General features: G+C 36.0%; 1 protein-coding gene across 1 annotated transcript in view; it reads right to left on the bottom strand.

Moving 5' to 3' along the window:
- LOC137386841 (proline dehydrogenase 1, mitochondrial-like) overlaps positions 1–19,686 on the bottom strand; it is a 31,367-nt gene extending 11,681 nt beyond the window's left edge. Inside the window, exons 1-6 of the mRNA XM_068073007.1 lie at positions 19,102–19,686; positions 18,633–18,856; positions 15,343–15,383; positions 9,096–9,295; positions 3,785–3,972; positions 664–838 (exon numbers count right to left, since the gene is read on the bottom strand). Of these exons, the coding sequence (XP_067929108.1) occupies positions 664–838; positions 3,785–3,972; positions 9,096–9,295; positions 15,343–15,383; positions 18,633–18,856; positions 19,102–19,560 (1,287 nt within the window). The 5' untranslated portion in view covers positions 19,561–19,686. The remainder of the gene's footprint in view (positions 1–663; positions 839–3,784; positions 3,973–9,095; positions 9,296–15,342; positions 15,384–18,632; positions 18,857–19,101) is intronic.
- Between the last annotated feature and the right edge of the window lie 3,011 nt (positions 19,687–22,697).

Genomic DNA, 22,697 nt, shown 5'->3' on the forward strand with positions numbered 1-22,697 from the left:
TTTGACAGAGCAAAACTTTCACGCGCTGCATTTGGCACCAATGCAACGCGTAAAAGTTTGATCGCTAAATGTAACCTTTGATCCAATAATTGCAAACCAGTTTTTATAAGCATGTCTTTCGAAGTATTAGGACTGCGTTAAACATGGAACTACTATTAGCCTGAGACAGTTAGTAGTTATTTCTATAAAGTTGCTTCAAAGTTTTAACTAAAACAACGAAAAGCTTTGGAATTGGACAACGAGAGAATTAATTGTTATTGATATAATTGATATAAAAAATTTATTATTAATACAATTTTGTGGACACTTCTCCTGATCAGTTGATATAATAGGCTCGTAAAGATCAAATAAAGTCAGAGTGTCGGTCAAACCGAGGTGGCGTTCAATTGGATAGTAGCGGTCTATTTTTCAACCCTTCTCTCAGGGTGGCGGTAAATTGGAGGTGGCGTTCAAATAGAGGTGACATTCAATTAGAGGTTTTACGGTAGTTTCAATGGTAGAGCATAACTGTACAATTCCAGCCCAAACTCAAAGTTTAAACTAACACAATGCTCATATGACTCAACCTTTGGGAAGAATGAACATGTGTCAGATAGCTAGCAATAAAATAGAATTTAAAATGGCATCAGGCAATCTATCCCTTGATAGAGCATCATCTCTCACCTCTATGATCTTGTTGATCCTCTTGAACATGTTGCGCAGCTCAGCTTCCTGGTCTGAAGGAATTGAGCTGAACTTTTGCTCCAATACTCCATCTTTGAGACTCGGGATACCGAACAGTTGTCCCAAGGAGCCATCGCTTCCCACAAGGTTAGTCCAGCTGTAAAGGTCTATCTCTCTGTAACAGTCAACGAATAACAACAATAATAACAACAGTGTTAACCAGTTAGATAACTCAAAACCCTTATATAACGCAATTACTTAATTATAATTTCTCAGTTAAAATTCATCTCAGGGTCCAGACCAGAATTCATTGGAGTTGCTTTCTCTTATCGACTGTTCATATGACAGGAAACTCTAAATGCATACGTACAATACATACATTCTCCAGTCAAACTGCCAGTGATTTTATGTGAGTGTGAGTGGTGATATCCATCACATTAAATCTAATCCACAGCTAGATGTGTAACCAATATTCACATGTCATAACCGCATACCCTATATTATATAATGCATCTATTATATACTGTATGCATAATATACTGTATCTATTATATACCTAGCCTGTCTTGACAAGCTGTTGTTTTTGCGTAGTTGTCCCCCCGTCGAGCGGCGAGCAACAACAGCTTGTCACAAGACGTACTGCACCTGATGCATCAGCTGCACTTATAAGGAGTTGCTCTCTTCCGTCTACGCGGCTCGGCTGCGATGTTATTCCGGTCGCTCCATTGGTAATCGTAGTCATCATTGGATTTCACGCAAAAATTTATGTAGAAAAATTAAGATAAGAACATTTAACTGGCGACCCCTCTCTGCAGTAAACTTTTTGAGAATTTGAGAACTTAGGCAACAACGGCGACTAAACATGTCGTTATTTGTGCGCTCAGTCAGTTTTATTTCTATTTTTGTATCAGTCAGTTTTATTTGTTCTTATGGATTTTATTTTGAGTTTAATTTATTCTTAAGTTCTACTAAAGTTTATCACATAAACTGGTCTTTGGTTAAACATTTTAATCTTGTTTTGTTTCTACATAAATTTTTGCGTGAAATCCGTTACCAATACCAATGGAGCGACCGACATAACATCGCGACCAAGCCCTGTAGACGGAAGAAAACAACTCCCTATAAGTGCAGCTGATGCATCAGGTGCAGTACGTCTTGTGACAAGCTGTTGTTGCTCGCCGCTCGACGGGGGGACAACTACGCAAAAACAACAGCTTGTCAAGACAGGCTATTATATACCGTATGTATTACGTACCGTATACAATATATACAGTATATAATACATACTGTTTATGTTATATACAGTATGTATTATAACCTTTATACATATACACATGCCGTCTATATTAGACACTGTATGAATAATACACTGTTGAATATATGTAGGATATTACTATGTACAGTATGTTGAGGTATATTAATTATACGTAACAGCTGAATTAATAGAGAGATAAACATTAAAAAGGTTTAAATGTTGCTAGAGTGTAGAGGCAGTTGAACAGAGTGGTATGCCTAGCAACACACAAGTTCTACGGCAGACAGGAAGAGAACGCACTGTATGAGTCAGCTGAATGCACCGTATGAATCTGCTGCCAGTCGGGTTACCCACGGTGTGAGAAATGAAGAAGAGTGAAGCATTTTACTGCTCTTCAGCTTTATAAGACAGTTTACACTATAAACAAACAGCTTGGTATCTCTCTTTTTAGTGAGAAATTTTATCCAGCTCCTAGCGCAAGTAGTTGGCAATGCCATACAACTAACATTAGTAAAAACTTATTATCAACAGTTATTGTATTTAAAATCTTTGAATAACATAAAGCTATTTGCTATATTTCACCGATATTATTTTGTAATAAAAAATCAAGTAACTACGAAAACCTACTTATACAACTTCAGAACATTACATTCTCTTCCAGTTTAACTTATGCAGCAAATCATCATAAACTTTACTGTTAAACTCAAACAAAATATTAAACACGTTAACTAGATTTGTGGCCGAGTGAAAAAGATTGCGTGTACTAATAAAAATAAGTGAACAACCCAATGAATATTCACTCAAACTACAAATTCAATATTACCGCTTTAGTGCTTAATAACGCTTGACTAAATTTCCTGTGTCAAACTATACATGAAACCTTAGAAATCTCAAGCAAAGTGAAATCTGAGTATACAGGCTTGTGTGTAGCGCAGAAACTTCCAATAATTGGAAGAAGCGAGTAGAATAACCTGCTCACGAAACCAGCAAAAATTATATTTTTATCACTGAATACCTGAGCAACACTTTGATGCAAATTTAGTTGTCAAATTTGATACTAAACGCAACATGTTTATCAATTTAGGAGTGTTCATGGTAATGAAGTGTGTTAGAAATGGTGGTAATAGCAATGTAATTTTATTTGTGTATAGAATTCAGTTTAAAGCGTACCGATCAACAGCATACGACAATTACGATGTGAATATTGTTTACTAACTGTATAGATAACTCTTGTCATTCACTTCATTTAAGATTTTATTAATTTTATGGATTACCTGAGATCTGGTGTTTGGGGTACCACACACTTCGGACGCTCCATATAATAACACAAATAAGCTTGAGATCTGGTGTTTGGGTTACCATACACTTCATGCAATAACATCAATAAGCAATACTAACTGAGAAAGGTGGGTTGGAATCTCTGGCAGTCTGTATATAGACTGACAGAGATTCCAACTAACTATTTGTTATGCCACTACGGCCATATTTAGCGAGTGACAGTTTTTTACATAATAATAACAATATAGCGAATCACTCATTTGCAATATCGACTTGCCCAGTGATTTTTGGAAATCATGAAGCTCTGGTCTATGTAAGATGGGCATGCTTCATTTTACTAACACCGACTTTAAGAACTAGACATTTGAGCCATAATTGGATGTAGAGTTTAGATTCTTTTAAAACAAGTTATCTTAAAACGGTTGACCAATCGTAACATCATATACTAACAACTCTTTTGCACTTCAATGATTGGGTTGACAAACGCCTCCGTACAACGCAGGTTTAACCAGAATAATTTAAACTACTCGCACTCACAGCAGCAAGCACCAACATCACACAAAAGAATAGACCGTAGAGGTCACTAACTTTCCATCGGTGATGTCAAGCCAAGTAAACCACTGCTTGGTTTCGTCTCTTGATCCAGGCACACCCTTTTCGGCAAACTGTGACTCAAGCGTCTCTGTCTTAATTCTCTTGAGAACCACATCTGTCTCCTCACTAGTCAGCAGGTCAAACACGTCTTTCATGGAGGTCAGAGCATGCGACATCTGTAGCTGCAGGGTAACACTTTGAATCTTTTCATCATTTCAATAGGAATGTATGTAATCTTTACGAAAATAAGTGCCGCGTCCGACTGTCGGAGAATGTGTGCGGCATTTCGGAAAAAATTGCATTATACGAAACTCGAACTGGCGACATCCAGCATCACCGCGCATCGCAAGCTACACCTGCTTTCACTTGTTACCTGATTACGGAATTGTCACAAATATTTATCTTAAAACCAAAGTAATTTCCAGTAAGCAAAATTTCTCGAAGCATCGCAGTTCCATGCATGAAACCAAAATGTAAAGATGTAAAAAATGTAAAGTGTAAATTAGAGTGTAAAAAAACAATAGAATTGAGAGACATATAAGCTAAGTTAGTTTAAACTTCAACTAGCAAAACATTATATTATATTAAACATTATAGAATAAATTATGCTGCATATCTCTATCATATTTCTATCATCACTTTGACCCCGTGAACCGATGCTTCGCCAGCTCCTACACTTTATATTCGCAGGTTTCAAAAGAAAAGTAACAATGAAACTAATGATTGTTACTCTATTCATTTTATCTAGTGTTTCAAATATAATTTAGTTGTTCACATAGTTTTATAAAATGTATTTAATGCTATTTGTAATGACTTGCGGTATTTATAAAGGAATCATTGTATAACGGTTTCTGGGTTGCGGAAATGAATCACACTGTATTCTTCCACAATTGATGGTTCTAATACAACAGAATGAACCAACGTAGTAGGCAGAAGTACGACTGTTTAAAATTCCTTTGCAAAAAAAATACCCAACCTTACTTTGAAAGTTGGTTAAACATCTTAAAAAATATGGATTAATAAAATGATAAAAATATAATAGTATGAAATATGATGCAATAGACTAAAGAGTATCAATTTGTTTGTAGAGTTTATCAACACATACATAATTTGTCCTTGAACTGTTTGTCTATAGTTGATGCTAAGTGTTCTTGAAGAAATTCTCAGTTGTGCTAGTAGGTTTTCACAAGTGTAATAATAATAAGGGTTGGCCGAATAGAATTTCCAGAAAAAAAACAGGATGCACATCCCACTTAAATACCCTGAAATAAAAGACTAATTAGTAATTACTGTACATGCACAATTCTATATCAATGACGTTACACCATAATCTGGGTGTTCGGACATGTTTAACTAAAATGTTTTTTAATCTTGGAGTTGTTCCCACTTGGAAATTCATAAATTTTTCGGAATGATCTATGTAGACTGAAGATCTACCCAAGGTTTAATGGTTTATAGGTTACAATTTATTCACTAAATATTTCAACAACACTGGAAGTTTTTGACCACGAGGTGACATAGAGTGTGAGGTGTCTGAAAATGACAGAGTGAGGTATCTAGAGATGACACAGAGTGTGAGGAGTTCGGAAATGACACAGAGCGGCAGATGTATGAAAATGACACAGAGTGTGAGGTGTCTGGAGATGACACAGAGTGTGAGTTGTGTAAAGATGACACGGAGTGTGAGGTGTGTAAAGATGACACGGAGTGTGAGGTGTGTAAAGATGACACAGAGTGTGAGGTGTGTAAAGATGACACGGAGTGTGAGGTGTGTAAAGATGACACGGAGTGTGAGGTGTGTAAAGATGACACAGAGTGCGAGGTGTGTAAAGATGACATAGAGTGTGAGGTATGTGAAAATGACACAGAGTGTGAGTTGTGTAAAGATGACACAGAGTGTGAGGTGTGTAAAGATGACACAGAGTGTGAGTTGTGTAAAGATGACAGAGTGTGAGGTGTGTAAAGATGACACGGAGTGTGAGGAGTATACGAAGTCACACCGAAGTATACGAGAAACATAAATATAAATTTCAAAGTTTTTTGATCTTTTACTGTTGTCCCTGTGTGCTATTATAGCGATTAAAATCTACCAATTAAAGATCTGTATCACACTGTACTTGAACTCAGAAACCCGGTTTGTTTGGAACACAAAACACGGATTAGCCACTCCACATGGTTATCTTGCCACATAACGATATAGCACTCATACCTATTGCACCCCCAAACAAAGTGCGCTTGACTTCAAAATCAGGCATCCGAATGTACTTGGCTCAACTGCTGAGATGTGCAATCTTTTTTGCCGACGTTTTACCGACGCGATAGTCTAGGACCAGTTTTTCTGTGAGATGTATCCGGTTTAAAAAGATTGTTTTCAAAACGTCTGAGGCACTTAGCTGGCTTACGTGCTAAGCAGTTTGTGTGCCACAATCATTGAATACAAACAAAACTTGGCCTATTTTATTTATTTAGTTTTTACTTTATTTCTTTATTTATTTTAATTAAAACTAATTATTAATAACTAACTATACTTATCAATTTCATCTAAAACATTTTCATTTGTATGCATATTGTCATTTGTATGCATATTGTCATTTGCATGCATATTAAATGTATATAGTACATTAACATACAGAACTCCCTGTCCTCAACAGACGTGCATTGAGTTCTCTACCTGCGCTCATCACAAAAGCCTTCATCACATTGTTGACCCCGGGTGCGTCGGTGATGTATTTAATTCTGATACCTCATTTTTATGTTTGTACCAGCATCGGTGCGTTCAAAATTTTGATGGATAACTTCTACAGCAACGTTAATCTCTTTTATACACACACTTCTATGTATTCATAGTTTTTATTAATTCAACATATTCATGATTTTTATTGAGCCATTACTTGCTAATTTTTTCCCATTTAAACATCTTTACTGTTGTCTTACTTTTTCTGTAAATTTTTTTGAACAGCACAAAATAAATTTCTCATGATATGAAGTTTTAGAAAATTTTTGATTTCATATAATAGACTTGGGGTACAACAATAAAATTCTTTAGTTATTACAAGTTGTATAAAATTTCGATGGTTGATGTTCCTACTGGTGAGCCCACCATCTTAAAAAGTGTGTAATACATCATTTGTCTACCTCCTGGTGTAGAAATTACAAAAGTAGGTGTCAGTCAACTATTTTGAACATTATATAACGAATAATATAAGTAAAGTATATAAATTATTTTACAAACCTAATTTCTGGCGTTAAAAATAATAAAATAATTTTGCTGAATATTTGTGCTACGAAAAGAATTATTGAGCAAAATTTTATATCTAGAGTACTATATAAAGCAACATATGAAATATTGTGTAAAATGGTATATGAAAAATGATTAAATGATATATGAAGAATGTCCCATGCAGATTTATATTACATATTAAATGAAAAATGCCATGTTAAGATTACTTTGGGCAGTATGTGAAGTATAATATAAGTAAAGTACATAAATCTTTACGCAAACTTCTTTCTCTATTTCTTGTAGCGAGAGCAATTTTATTCGCTGCTTGCTGGTCAACACTCCGATGGATAAATGTTTTTTTACCATTGTAACTGATTTTCAAAACTTTACATATACTCAAACTCTTCTGAACTGGTTTATTTTTTGACTGTATAATTTTGAACAATCAAACTATGGTCTCAACAGATGTCTAGATCTTTCATACTGTATCTTGTCTTCTAAAACGCGTCGTTGCTTTTTAGCGAGTTGTCAGGTTCTTAAGATGCCAATATGTAAGTAAACACTGCTTATTGTGAGCTGTCCAAATTCATAAATAGGTAAAAAGAGCAAATATTTTTTTAGTCAACTTTGAAATTTTGTCTGTTGCCTTTATTAAATTTCATAAATAGTTCAGCAGCAGACATTGCATGAATCAAATTCCCTCAACTGCACATAAAACTACTTAACAGCTGATAGGTAGTTTTATCTGCAGAATTCTCCAATTCTGTTTAAGGGAACTGCGGATAGAACTACTCATAACAGATTAACACAGGAATTAATAATCTTTTATTGATGAAATTAAATTACATAATAGTTTAAGGAACTATGTAATAAAATTTTGCTCAAACTAATTAATTAGAGAAAAATTGACCAGCTGCATAGCGAAAAACCATTTTTAAGGGAGATAAATGGTTTTAGCAGCAGAGGGCAGTATGGATTAGTGCTGGGCACGGGTAGTAATACTCGTTGAACTCGCGGGTTTATCTTCTCTCGAGTATCGGGTAATAGAGATTTCGAGTATTCCGGTCCTTCGGGTTCGGGTTTTGACTTTCGCGTTCGGGTTTTGGTACACGGATCCGTCGGGTAGTGTGAACAAAAACTCGGTCTATTGCACCCTGCGCTCTTAGTCTGGGGCCACACGGCATTTCTGTGTCATTTTTGCTAAGGAGGCACGACAATGGGGTATAACGAGTCTTTAATTTAATAGATAGAATAAAGCATCTCATACCTTATTTACCATACCTACCGGAGATATTGTAGTCAAGCAGTGATTACTTGTCACTAAAAGGTGAGTAGAAAATTTAATACTTCAATCAAATTTTATTTGCGCAATTAGCCGAATCGGCTTCGTAAACAAATCTATGCCTTTTTTAATACGGCGCATGTTTGCTTTCACCGATAACACATAAGTCCTTAGTCTGTTTCCACTATCGCCTTGTTAGAAACTGTCATTAGCGTTGGTAGTAGCAATGAAAATTTAATAACTCTGTTTAAATTGATTACCACAGCTAGCTATTATAGATTACATAATTCATTATAACCAAGTTTTACTAAGCCAACAAGCCTTACTAACGAAAAAAGCCGAAAATGTAAAGTTTTTATGAGATTTGGAGCACCATCTACAAAAAATCAGAGAGGTCCATAGAACATGCTTAAGTATTAAGCTACCATAAACCCTATCTTCTGCCACCTGTTGACACGAAAATTCCCTGTGGCCCCAGACTATATTGACTGTTTAACAACCCGCCTGTTAACGCTGCGAGTACGAATGTCAGTCGATAAAAACTGTGAAAAATGATAAATAAATTGAAAAGAAATATAATTGCTTTGTAAATTTGAAGATATATCCGTTTAGAAAATTTAAACATAAAATCCATATCAACAAACCCGATACCCGAAAAACCCGTAGGCAAAGAAATACCCGAGCCTAGCACTACTAGCTACCCGATACTCGAAAAACCCGATCAGAAGGGGGCGGGTTGAAACCCGTTGACCAAGTAGTACTCGTGCCCAGCACTAGTATAGATACAACAACTTGACACGTACCAAGAACTTTGGTCGACCAAGTGCTGTCAATTTAATGGCAGCAAGCCCAGTGCCATTGGTTGCCTCGCTGACTACATCTACACACTTCATAAAGGTCCACATGTTCTTGTCACACTGGCCTTCGCTGTCATAGAAATACGTTCTTGCACTCATGACATGCTTACGCCTGTCGCCGTACTGCTCGTGATAGCCATACTGCCCTATTGAAAACAAAAAGATAAGACCATTATTCACAAGGGGCAGAAAATGAGAAATCACATTAGAAGTTCGTGAATTTCCAAGCGAAGTTGTTCTTTCAATGTAGAAGTCATGGAAAAATAGGTTTTACTCCTGGGTGTTTAAGACCAAAGAACACACCGATTGAGATTAACTTCGTATTGGAACATTAAAATGCTTCGTAAAAAGGTCCATCGTAAAGAACTAGGCATATATTTACAGACGGCAAGATTAGGTATCGCTCAAGTGTTTAGTCAAGTTAGCATGTGAAAGTAACTCCAATTCATTGTCTATATTAACATCTAACATCTGCTGGTCAAAGATCCTATAATTTCGCTACAATTTGCTATGCAAAGCTTTCTATAACTTGCGCCGTGGAATAAGCTGCCGACTGTTTTAAAACAAATAAAATCCCTAGGAAAATTTAAGGTGGAGCTGAGGCTCTATCTTCACTCTGTCAGGTGATCGTTGTTATCTTGCTTTGTGCTGCTGACTCGGGCTCTCGTACTGCTGGCTTTGCCATTTCACAATGAGCCTCATCATCATCCCTTCGGGTTATCTTTTTTATACACACCTGACTATATGTTTTCTGCTCTTATTATTATAACCTTAATCTGTGTATATTTTTGTTTGCTTGTTGATGAAATAAATAAACACGCTCACACGCATGCACGGAAAGCCAACATCAAATACCAAATACAGTGAAACTCGGATAACTCAAACTTCAAGGGACCGAGCAAAAGTGTTCGAGTTATTAGAGCTTTCAAGTTATCAGGACAGTCATAAGTGCACGTATTTATCAGTAGATACATGTACATATACAAACTATATATCAATCAAAAGCATAGATTGCTTGTTGCAAGTTAAAGGGTCTCTCGTGTGAAGTTTTAAATATTTTTAATCAGAAAGTATAGATATTTTTCTATCACTTGAGATTTGTATGTTGCTTTAGGTGATGTGACTGCCAGGACGTTTTCAGATTAAAATTGGCAAAACTTGATCGCGGTTAAAACGCTCAGAAAAAATACATACGTATTTTTCTACTGAGCGTTTTAACCAAGATCAATTTTGCAGTAAGTCAGTTATTACAAAACTGCTTTACTATTAAAAACCCATTATCAATTTTGCCGATTTTACTTTAAATTTATCCGAATTTTACCTCGCTTTGCTTGCTTTCGGAGGGCCATCGCTAAGTGGATGTTTTGTAAAATTTTATTTTTGCAAACCTTTAGAAAAGTCGTTAATGAAAATATTTTGCCGATGTTGGTAATAACGAGGCCTAAGAACTAAAAGTCGATGTTTATCTCTATGGCTTGGAATAAAGTGATATTCTAAAGCGATAGTAACAACCGTCTCGGTAGCCGTTTGGCAAAAAACTGTTCGAGTTAAAGGAGTTTCGGTCGAGTTATCTAAAGCCGTTTATCATTGCGTGGGAACAGACCAAATAAAAACGTTGAGTTAACCGTGTTTTTGAGTTATCCGAGTGCGAGTTATCCGAGTTTCACTGTACCTGTAAACTAGAATGAATATTTAATAATCATGATGTCGTGTGAAAGGTAGCTAACTAACCAGACTGTCACAAGTGAATTCGAACAAACTGACTTGACTAAAAGCAATGTGACAGCCTCGTTGTCTCTCTTATTCCTTCACCTAAAGTCCAGATTTAATCTCTGGGCACAGCACATATTTTGGCATTCTTTGCCTTACAACCACCCACAACTCCACCGCATAGAACCACCATTAACTGGTATTGGAGGTATGCAGTGCTGCGTGGTTGACATAGTCAAGTCACGCTATATGTAAGTATATGTTGTATACCTTATTTACATAACTTTCAGGAAGTAACACCTCGAAAGGCAGATTTCATCATCAGAACATATAAAATTGAGTTTTGGGCATAACGTAATGCCAAAGCTAAATAAAGACACACCAAGAGTACATACAGCACAACAACAGAGCTATTACATCACACATCGCGTTAGGGCAGAACCAAAACAAACTAGTTGTGACTAGAGCTGAGTGCGGTAGGAACTGGTACAAAAGCATTCTCTAGTCCCTATGTTATGTAAGACTTGTTTACGACTTCTTGATATAGCTTGCTTAGTTCATTGGATGATTACTTTTGCATCACTGCAGGAAATGGTTCGCTAGTTATATCGGGCAATCCTTATCAAGTCAAGTTAATTATTGATTTATTGATTTAATTTTAAATCAATAATAATTGTTCAGTCAAGTGTCTAAACAATTATCATTGATTTGAAATTAGATTTTGATGGCTTGTGTACCAGTTGATTCCAATAAAATATATTATCTACAGCATGGCCAAAGTAAAAATAAATTAAGTTATTCATCCACAACTAATCAAAAGACCTACTCAGTGAAAAGCAGCAGCGACACGTATATGCCCTCAACCAGTATTCCTATAAACAGTAAATCTCTCCCACGTCTCGACTATCGTAGCATCGTTATATCGTGGGCTTTTTAGTGGCCTCCATTTGTATACATATCGCAATAAACTGTTGGCCTTGTCGCTAAGGAATAAATAGAAGAACACAGTCTATCGATATAAAAGTGCCTTAGCAACTAACTGGTTGACGTTAGCGACGAAAATATATCTTCATCTAGAATAGCTCGAGATACCTTTTCAACTGTTAAATGGAATTTGACTACTCGTCCTAATTCACCCATACTTCCTAAAGAGAATCGCTGATATGCGCTCTCCATCATTTTGCTATCCAGAAACTGATGGCTCAAAAATATTTAACATTAACTGGCTTATGTTCTCACTCTAGCCGTGCTTGTTCGTGTAGTTCTTGTGAACCTGTCACTGATTTTGGTACTGCATCTCCAATGCACTATACAAGTACGCTGCATGTACAACGACATGCACTTATATGTATATTGATTGTGAAAATTTAGAGAGCCGTTTAAGCTTCCTGGAGTGTCAAAGTTACAGTTCATACATAAAACAAGTGTACGTTCAAATTTCCCGAACTCGACCACCTAAATTCTGTGGGTGGATCTGGAACAACCTCACGAAGTAGGAGGGAATACTGCATTACACACCCTAAATCTGCTGGCACCTTCAATTACCTTCCACCAGCGTTAAATTAAGATTACCAGAAATAATATACATTTAAAATCGCCCAGGCCGCAACCCATCAAGGCTGTGATCGAGGTCAGCCACATACGAACCATAACCAGAACCTTGGCCACGCATTGCTAAAGATCACAAGCATACTGCTGGCAGGCTGCATGAATAGGTGCTTGAAGGATTACCTTCCATTGAAGTTCAGTAACTCCCAGTGCCTAGACCCCTACAGAGCGTAACATGCCTAGATAGCCCATACCATAATTACACATTGCTTGCTAATTCCAACCAGCCTCAAAAATGAATGCTAGAATGCTTTTTTGTGATAGGAATGCAGTAAAAAATATATTGTGATATGAGAAGATTTGGACAGTAATAGAGCTCATGTTCAAACCTGACAGGCGCCACCAAAGTTCCAAATCAATAGTCTAGCACAAAACTACCAGTGTATTTTGTTGACTATAAATAACCTTTACTATAATAAGAATCGACAGCGGTAATGTCTATGTACTTAAGGAAAACCATTAGAGAAAAGACAATTTAATCCGCATTAGTATTAGAGTAAGTTATATTAATAGGGAGTAATTGCAACAGCAGCGAAAGTCAACGACAAACGTTAAGTCCTGTCGTTATAATTATGGAGCCAAAGATCGACTTCCGTAATTAAAAAAGCTTCGTCCACACATAATTACTCATGTGATCCACACATAACTACCTCATGAGGTCCACACACATAACTACCACATGAGGTCCACACACATAACTACCTCATGAGGTCCACACACATAACTACCTCATGAGGTCCACACGCATAACTACCTCATGAGGTGCACACGCATAACTACCTCATGAGGTCCACATATAACTACCTCATGGTTTTTCAAGATCGAGGGTCTTGTAGAACTTTACTTAGCATAGCCCAACATTTGCCATAAAAATTACTACTGAAAAATAGCTTCGGTTGCATTATTTAGCCCTAATTTAGTTGTCAATTTATGTCTACTCATATGCTGGAAGTCCCATGTGAGATCACCATGTGTAGTAAGTATGTGTACAATTATCCCACGATGCAGCAAGGTGGTTGAGTGGTGCAGTTGGTAGTGTGATTGGCTGCTACGCTGAATAATCGAGTTTGATTCCTGTGCGATGCATTCTTTTCCCTAAATTTCAACTGTGGCTTCGGACAGACAGATATGGATTTTCCCATAGCAAAAACTAGCTGAATGCACAGCGTTGCACGGACATTAAAAACAGCGGCAGGTAATGTAGTCGCCATTGGCTAATTGGAGTAAGCTACTACACATATTGCTAAACTTACTAATAAGAGCCGTGAGAGCACTCGTTAGTGACGTTGCGCATAACACAGAGTCGCTATGCGTATTTTAACCCAGATAATGACTATCTGCCCAATGGGTCCATTGTATCCATTGCATGGGTTAGCTTATCGCACTGTAAACAGGAGATTCTGAGATCAAATCCTTTGCGATACGGATTTCTCAGTGCTAGATTTTAATCGCTGTAACTGGACACAGGGTTTAACAAAAAGACAAACACTCAGATATATATATAGATTACAATAGTATGAAAGTCAGCAAAGGTTAATGTTTGCTATAATAACATCTGTGTCTGTCTGTTCAAAGCCATGCTAAAAGCATTAGGAAAAAATTACTGCACAATGATTGAACGCAGATATTTGGATTCCCAGCCAGGCGCGCTACCGACTGCACCACTTGAGCACCTTGCCAGATGACAGAATATTTGTGCACGTAGTTATTACAAATGACTATCTCTCATGGCACACGAGAGTATCAAGTTATTTGACAATTTGAATGTTACAAAAGATATTATAAATTTTCATTTTTTAGTGTTCTGAAGTGAAAAACCAATCCATTTTGAATATGTGTGTAAAAGGTATAGCATAGGCAGCAGTAAAAATGAGAAGGTGGCAGCATGTATACACACCACAGGACGTAAGACAGACCAAGGGAAGCAAATCTAAAATTGATTTTAACGTAAAAAAGCACATCAAAAAGTTATGTCTATCACATGTTTTAAAAATCCTAACTTACATTACCTTTAAATAATTGGATGTAATGGACCTGGGTGCTGTATTAGACACGGTCAGCACGGTATTGCCAGCTTATAAATGGGTTCAAAGTTCAAACAGTAAGTAATATACAGTAACAGTTAGTAATATACAGTAGGTGTTACATAGTGTTATTCACTCGGTGTATACAAACTAAGAGAAAGTAGGAAGCCAATAGCTGTGAGTTTAAACCACAAGGAAACACTGAGTACTTAGCCTTACGTTTCTCTGTAATATAAATTTAAATTTTGTAAAAAGCTAACCAGGTGCCATTAACAGATTGAAAAAGTTGCAGCAAACAGCTGTGACTGTGTGTGTCTGCTCATCTACAACTTTGTAAAAATCATCCACTCTCTAACTACGGAAAATATTTTTACTGAGAAATTACAAACTAAAACCTGTTACCACTAGATATAATCACTCACCCTAGCACTCAGAAATCAGAACCTTTTTACCTAAAGAAGGAAATTCTTTAGTAATTACATATATATGTATTTCTATGTTCCAACATTGCTAGCGCATTGCTAGGCAACACAAAAAACAGCGTCACAACAGACGCAACAATCGAGTTTTGCTGAGTGACAATGAGGTGATGAGAAAAATGACCGCGATATAAAATATAACTCGCACCACGGAATTTTTGAAAGGCAACAAAATACCTCGACCTCTAGATTTAGGTAATTTTTGCAATTTCACTCATTCAATGATTCCATCACTATACTTTTTTAGAGCGTGAAGTCACTAATGGCTAGTGCCAATTTTCCATGCAACTATACATGACATTTGGTCTACTTTCTAAAAATTGACAGATTCACTCAAAGTTGCTTGTTCCTACACGCAAGATCAAGGATTACCTGCAGCTGGAGTTGTCTCTTCTCCACTAGCACCCTCCTGCCTGTAATGTCAAAAAGTGAAAATAAACGAATCTCGTAGCAGCAGGCAATTTTAACTATTGTTTAATTTGGTATTTCTAACGGATTGTCATAAATAAATGTTTGCAGATGATCATTAAATTTTTGTTGCGTTTATGACACAACTTGGCAATACCTTTTTATTTATTTATTTTTTTTAAGTGGCCTCATATTAAAAACATCTTTTTTATAAAAAATATTACAGACTGCCCAATAAAAATGTATATACATAATGATATATTATATATATATATACTGTGTAGTGTTATTACAATGATCAGATTTTGAGTTTATTGACAAGTTTTAAATATCTATATATGTAGCTATATGGTATAGCTAGTAAATATGTATATATGTAGCTATATGGTATAGCTAGTAAAACTTTTCTATCCTGATATTAGTCGGTTAATCTAATCAGCAACCGGCTCATGGTTAAAGTTATATATACACTTTTTTGTCATTTTTCCATATAATCAATGGTTCCCAACATTTAGCGAAGTTAAGAAAAAAATCTTTTAAAAGAACGAAACAAGTGGTATACTAAAATAATAAATACTATGAGATGGAACAGACTGTTGATAGAGGCTTAGAGTCTGGTATATAACTAAGCAGCCGTCTGCTACTGTAGTAGCATTTGCTTTGATAAAACCAACCACAACACCAACCCTTTATCAAATAGTTCAGCAGAAACGTTACGATAAGGAAAGTATCAAACATCATGAAATTCTAGACACTTATGAACCTGTTTACTGACTTCATAGAGTGACCAATAGTATCATCTAACAGCGGGTGTACCACGACATACATGTGTGTGTCTACGTGGCTGTGTATACTCTATGAATAAAACAGGGCAAACCTTTACTACTAGCACCGCGACCATGCATAAAGTTCCTCACTAGCCATGGGTGTGTTTAACTTTAAAAACGATGTCATAGACAGCTGCTTTCGTTGCCCATACAAGTTCGGTCTGACAGCAAACCAGAGTGGGACAATATCAAAAGCCAGTCTTTCCTACTAAGTATGTCAATAATGAGCAAATAACAGGCAAAAAATAACAAAAATTATATTTTTTTTATGCATTTGACACAAATCTAAAGTGAGCAAAAATCGCTAATCTTCGTCACGGAGCCATTGAACAAAGGCATCAAGAAGAAAAACCCCAAAATAAAGATCGTAGACTGAACCTTACCAAGGCACCACATCTCTTACTGACAGTAATATATGTATATCATAATATAGATGGGTCATTCTAACATTCTTAATAGTATTACGAGTTCTTTCACTAGCAGATTAGTAACACAGAGCTTCAACATCCTGACTGATACACCGATTCAAACCACTTACCAAAGACAGCCACTGGGGACTGCCTTAGCAGGTTTCACAGAAAAACAATGTAGGGTATTAGTTTTTATTATACAATAGTACAGCACGGCACTATCATTTCACATTCAGCATGAAGTAGCAACTGCACAGCACCTTACCGCAGGAATAGTCGTCTAATACGTCGAAGTCTATGGAATACGAGTGACATAAAGAGTGATGATCTTTTGTTATAAGTATTAGAATTTACACTGCTAGAATTGTGTTTTGTCTTTCTGCTGACCCTGCGTGTCAGCATCATTTTTGAATTGTATAGATATTCTGTATATTTGATATATATATATATTCTGTATAGATACAAAGACTCCCACCCTTTTGAACAGCGGTTCTCAAGTTTCATACGACTGCGGTGGCTTCATAGTCTAGAATACGGCTTCATAGTCTAGAATACGTGAAATGCAAACAACAGGTTGGGGTTTGACTCCTAAAAAAGGCCACCTGTAGTGACAGGAATGACATCCAAACTTAAATTGCTTTTTGCAACTGGGCAAGTCTCCAGTTGTCAAGGTTTCCTTGCTACTGGACTCGGACATGTCCAGCCAAGATCACAGAGCCATTGTTTGCGCAACAATGCCCTAGAATACAAGCACAGCCTCTGCTGAGCGGACATCATAACCTTGGAGGTCAGTGAGTGATTGCTCACACACTGCGACCCTTTCAATAGCATTTCCCACAATGTGGCAACCCCAGCAGTAAAATTATTTTTATTCGTAGGCCGGTGTAACAATACTTTTACTAATGTTATTAAATATAAATCTTAATCAAAATGTAATTATTTGATATACAGGATGAATTTTCACTTTCATAGACAAAACATAACTAAAACTTCAAGTATGAAACAATATGCAATTATATCATGGGCAAAATATATTTCTGTTTTGTCATTCGACACCAGCGGTGTCGCGACCTTCAACATGGCCTCGACACAAAGCTTGAGAACCACCGCTCTTGAATGTTCTACGAACAGCTCAAATTTTAGATTAAAATGTTTGTAGAGTTGAAATGCTTGGAATTTATGTTACAACACTGATATAACACAAAGGAGTTATCAAAGGGTGTAAAACCTAGAAGGGTAAATGAAATGCTTATAACAAGCACTAGCTAGCCTTAGCTCCAAAGAATAAAGCATACCTTATCTTCTTACCTTACAAAATGTTAGCAACTTTCAGTTTGAAAAAAATTAGCTGAACTACCTAATCGTAATTACTCTTAGTCCAGGCTGTCTGGCTCTTTGAACATCGTCATAAATTTTGTTTATAACAATAGAGCTTGTTCTCACCATATGAGCTGTCATGATTAGACCTCGACGTATGCCCACAATAATAATCTATGATAGTGCAACTGTAGTAGCTATCAGTTTTATGCAACTATTAGATAGCAATACAGTGAAGCCAACATTTCACATTCTTATGTCTTCACAGAAGGGCAATTAATATTCTGAGTTATTCTTCATATTGTTCCAGTATTTTCCCTTCTTTGATTTACTGAGAAAACTGAATGAAACTGATTCTGCTTCAGAAAAATAAGTTCAGGTACAGTAGTTAATCCAGAAGCATAAGCTTGTATTTTTCGCAGTCTACCAGAATTTTGCATTGTAAAATTCTACTTAACAAATTTATTAACAGAAAGTACTGAGAAGATATTTCTATGTTAGACTAAGTGAAAATTCAGAATTGTTTTGCTTATACACACATGGTGATAACAATCAGACCCTACTCTCCCTTTGCCTCCCTAGTACTTGCTCGAACTTTGTTATTCTAAACATTGAAAGACTTGCTAGGAAATCAACTTTGATAGGTCAAATATGCAGATTGATGTTAGGTGGTTTGAAAAGTAAGCTGAAAACAACTCACGAAGGAGCGTATGCTTTGAGGGTTTTTTCCTTGGCTTGCTCTTCAGGCATATCATCTTCGACACTGTAATCGAGGATTGACTTGACACCATATTTGTGGTTTTTTTCTAAGACAGTTCTGATCTCCTCAACATCAGCTCCAGCAACAAATTGGCCATAAAAAGTATTTCGCATAAATGAATTGAATAAAGACTTTCCCATGAGTTTGCGCGCCAACTTTAAAATCTACAAAGGAAAAATTTGTAGTTCCAATCATGTAGCACTATTTTACAAAAGCTGCGAAAAGTTTCGTCAAAAAATAATACAAAATGAATGGTTCAGTTACTTGATTATGTTCAGAGCTTGATCAATATTCTCACAACAAGAGCCGACACAGTTATTTAATAATGTCAGAAAGACTCTGCTCATGATCTTATGTAACCGGCAGGCTATTGCAAGATTATACAACAAGGATTTACATGAAGTATTACCTTTTCATTGTTATTGACCAATGTCTCAAATGATGTCATTCGAAAGACGAAAAGTGCCCGAATAAGCTCCTTATTAGTTTTGCTTCTGTAAGCTTCATGAGCATCGTTGAATGTAGTGTCCAAGTACTTAAAATTGGGTCGATCAAAGCTTGTTACGCTGGAATCTTCAGTGTCCTTTCCACTAACACTAGCGTTTTTTAAGTAATTGGGACAAGTGTGAACAAATTGTATAGGAAAATGAGTGGCGTTAAATGTATGACTTGATGACGATGAAGAATTACTACAGAAGGCATTCCGATAGTGAAGATCCCTGTGGTGATAAGGTGTCAATGATTTCTTTTTCGAGTTCAGCAAAACGTTTTGCTGTTGTACACCGCAATATAACCCAACCCATTGGTATTTGGGAAAACCTGATAAAACATGACGATTGTCTTTAGCAAAACGAGCGATTATCGACATAATAGTGAGACAAGAAGCAGAGTTATCACAAAGTTAAGCAAGTCTCCGTACGTTGTTTTCCATGATGAAGCTAATTTGAAGCAGTCACCCTCTACTGTACGTAATGCATTATTAAGGTTTGAGCGGCCAAGCGCATCAATAATACAAATACGTACAGTAGTTGTGAAACCGCTTCAAACCTCGAAACGATTATTGGTTGATTCAAGAATAGCGTGTTTATCGCCTATACAAACACAATTTTGATAAAACTATTAATATGATGATTACATCATATCTATCCATGTGTTTGCGGGCAACATTTTTATCGCTGGAAAAATAATGGTTTTCAGGCTTTGACATTGAGATCGCAAAAGTTGACAGACGATTCGTCTCCGGAGCGACTACTTGTTTGGGTATCCAGAGAGTACGCCTACGAGACAGTGCTTACGAGAGGTTAAGTCTATATCGGTAAGTATTTTGCCTACATGAAATTTCGCCTACAAGCTGAAAGACCGTGTCAACGATCTAGGATATTACGACAACTAAATTATACTACTCCTGACATTGTCAAGGTCATTTATCAGCGTGACAGTTTGAACGCCATCTTGAAATGTGCTACATAGTCACGCCCCTTTAACCCCTTTATAGTAAACTAGCAACATTGTATCACATTTAATCTCAATGAGTTTGTAGGTGCTTTTATCCATCCCCAATCTCAATCAACCTATATATCAAAGTTAAGTTAAAAATATACTGATTCATAGACAATAAGCTTTTGTTGTAGATGACTATTGGCATGGTTGACATTGGCATTGACAACTCTATATGGGCTCTATAAACGTAATTTGCATTTATTATCAAAAGATGTTTCTACTGAATTTAAGGATATCATTGGCATTGCTCGCCTTACCAACCCAGTAAACTTTAGCTTTAAAATCTATTGACTATCTAATAAGAGATCACCATAGCTGTTTACATCATAAAGAGCAGAAAGCTGGCCAAAACTGTTGTATACATTTGACTAAAATTTTGCAACCTATATTGAATTGTTCGAAGAGTGGTTGGATTGGCCTCGAGCCTAGATTAGCTTTAGCTATTGCACCAGTAGGTTCCAAAACTCAATATATCTTGATTTGTGCTATATTTATATGTGTTATTCGTTGAAATAGACCAAAAGCAAACTATAAATCTTAACTACAGTATGCTTGACCACAAAGTTTATTTGTGATTTAGAAAATAAATGATCTATGCATAGTAAATGAGCCAGATGCTTTGATGCTAATACAATGTCTAATAGCATTATATATAAAAAGTATATAATAAATTGAACAACTAAATGCATACGAACTGTACAAATTGTATGCATATATAAAGCAAACTATTAATCTTAATTACATTATACTTGATCATCATATTTGTTTATGATTCAGAAAATAAATGATTTATGCATAAAGAATTAATGAGTCAGATGCTCCGATGATCCTAATAAAATGTCTAATAGCATTATAGTATATATAAACTATATGCAACTTCCATGCATGCCTTCTTGCTAGTGGTGATGACTCTGGAAGTACCTGAACTCTTCTACAATAACATTTTAATCCTTATTTCTCAAAAAAACATAGGCCTGTCTCAAAATTTGTATTTCATTGCAATTTAAAACAATTTAAGTTAAGTTAGGTTGTGACAACTTACATCAAACCTGACACAAACCAAAATTTGAAACAAGACAACTTATTACCTAAGACAAAAAAGCACAAAACATTATTAAAAAGCCTACAATTATAAATAAATCACTACAAACCTTTAGCTGATTTGGTATATCAACTAGGTCAGAGGTTGGCACCGCCCCTTGCTTGAGTTGTTGTATTTGACCAGTTTTATTGATCATAGACTCATTGAAGTGGGCACTACATAGAATTGCATATTTGCTGAAGACGTCCTGCTGCCTGGAAACACTCTACCAAGTATGCCATCTTTCTGGCTCTTTCTCTTTCCTTGGAAACCTGATGACAAAAAAACTAATTAATCAAATTATTAAACAAATATACAGATTAGGATTTGTGGTCTTATAATCAGTTATAACTAGGAAAAAATTTTTGCTGACAATGAAAAATTGAAAGATTGATTTTCAACCTTTTAGAAAAATGTACCTTTGATGTTCAGGATGTTTTTTTGCGTTTTAAAATATTCTTATCAACCAACAGAAGTTTACTTTATTGACAGAAACGTACTCTAGTGATAATGATTGCAGTTACTAACAAAGTTTGTTTCATGCAACTGGCACTTCTGATCTATGAGAACAGTAACTGTTGTTATTTGAATTTAGCAGCACCAGTACTGACCTGCTTTGTCTCCAACACTAGCCAAGATGAATCAACCAGAAGCACAAATTAATTTTAGTAAAAACAGTCAATGATAGTGATGTGTAAAATAATAAAATCAGGTAAAGGTTTACTAAAGACTGGCTGTGAGTAGTAACAGAAGCAAGTTTCTAACCAGCTAATAGCAAGCTTCTAACCAGCTACTAGCAAGCTTCTTCTAAACAGCTACTGCTGTACTAGTGCTACTAATGCAAGAACAAAACGCTAAACTCACTTTTGAAATGATATATCTTAACCCTCCGTGTTTCAGGGTTGTCGTAGTGGTAGTGAATTAATGGCAAAACACAGATTTCCAGCAGATAAATGAGTTTTTTTCTTAGGCAGCTATGATCTGCCATTTCTCTAATTACAGCCGGAAGCCTGTGTAGCATTGTTCAAGATGGCGCTCGAATTGTCACACGGAAGTTCATTGGTTTAGATAGGCCAATGCCATTCCAGAGGTAGTATAATTCATTGATTACGATTACATACATGTACTTTAATTTTGAGATGTATGAAATAATAAATGACACGATGAGTGTGTGTTTTGCCTGCGTGTGGGTGTATTGTATATGTAAACAGATCTTCTACAAAGTAGAGTTAAAAGGACATGAACAAAGCAATATACTCTAGGAAATATTAGAAATTATCATTATGTACTTGCATGTTATGAATGATCATTATGTTATCATATTTGTGATATGTTTAGCTCAATACAAAATATATAAATTTAACTTGTGTAGATTAGTTGGGACTATGGGAATGTTAATAGGAATTGTTTATTTGCCACAAATA

The sequence above is a fragment of the Watersipora subatra genome, chromosome 2 (genome assembly GCF_963576615.1).
Source record: "Watersipora subatra chromosome 2, tzWatSuba1.1, whole genome shotgun sequence".
NCBI classification, from domain to species: domain Eukaryota; kingdom Metazoa; phylum Bryozoa; class Gymnolaemata; order Cheilostomatida; family Watersiporidae; genus Watersipora; species Watersipora subatra.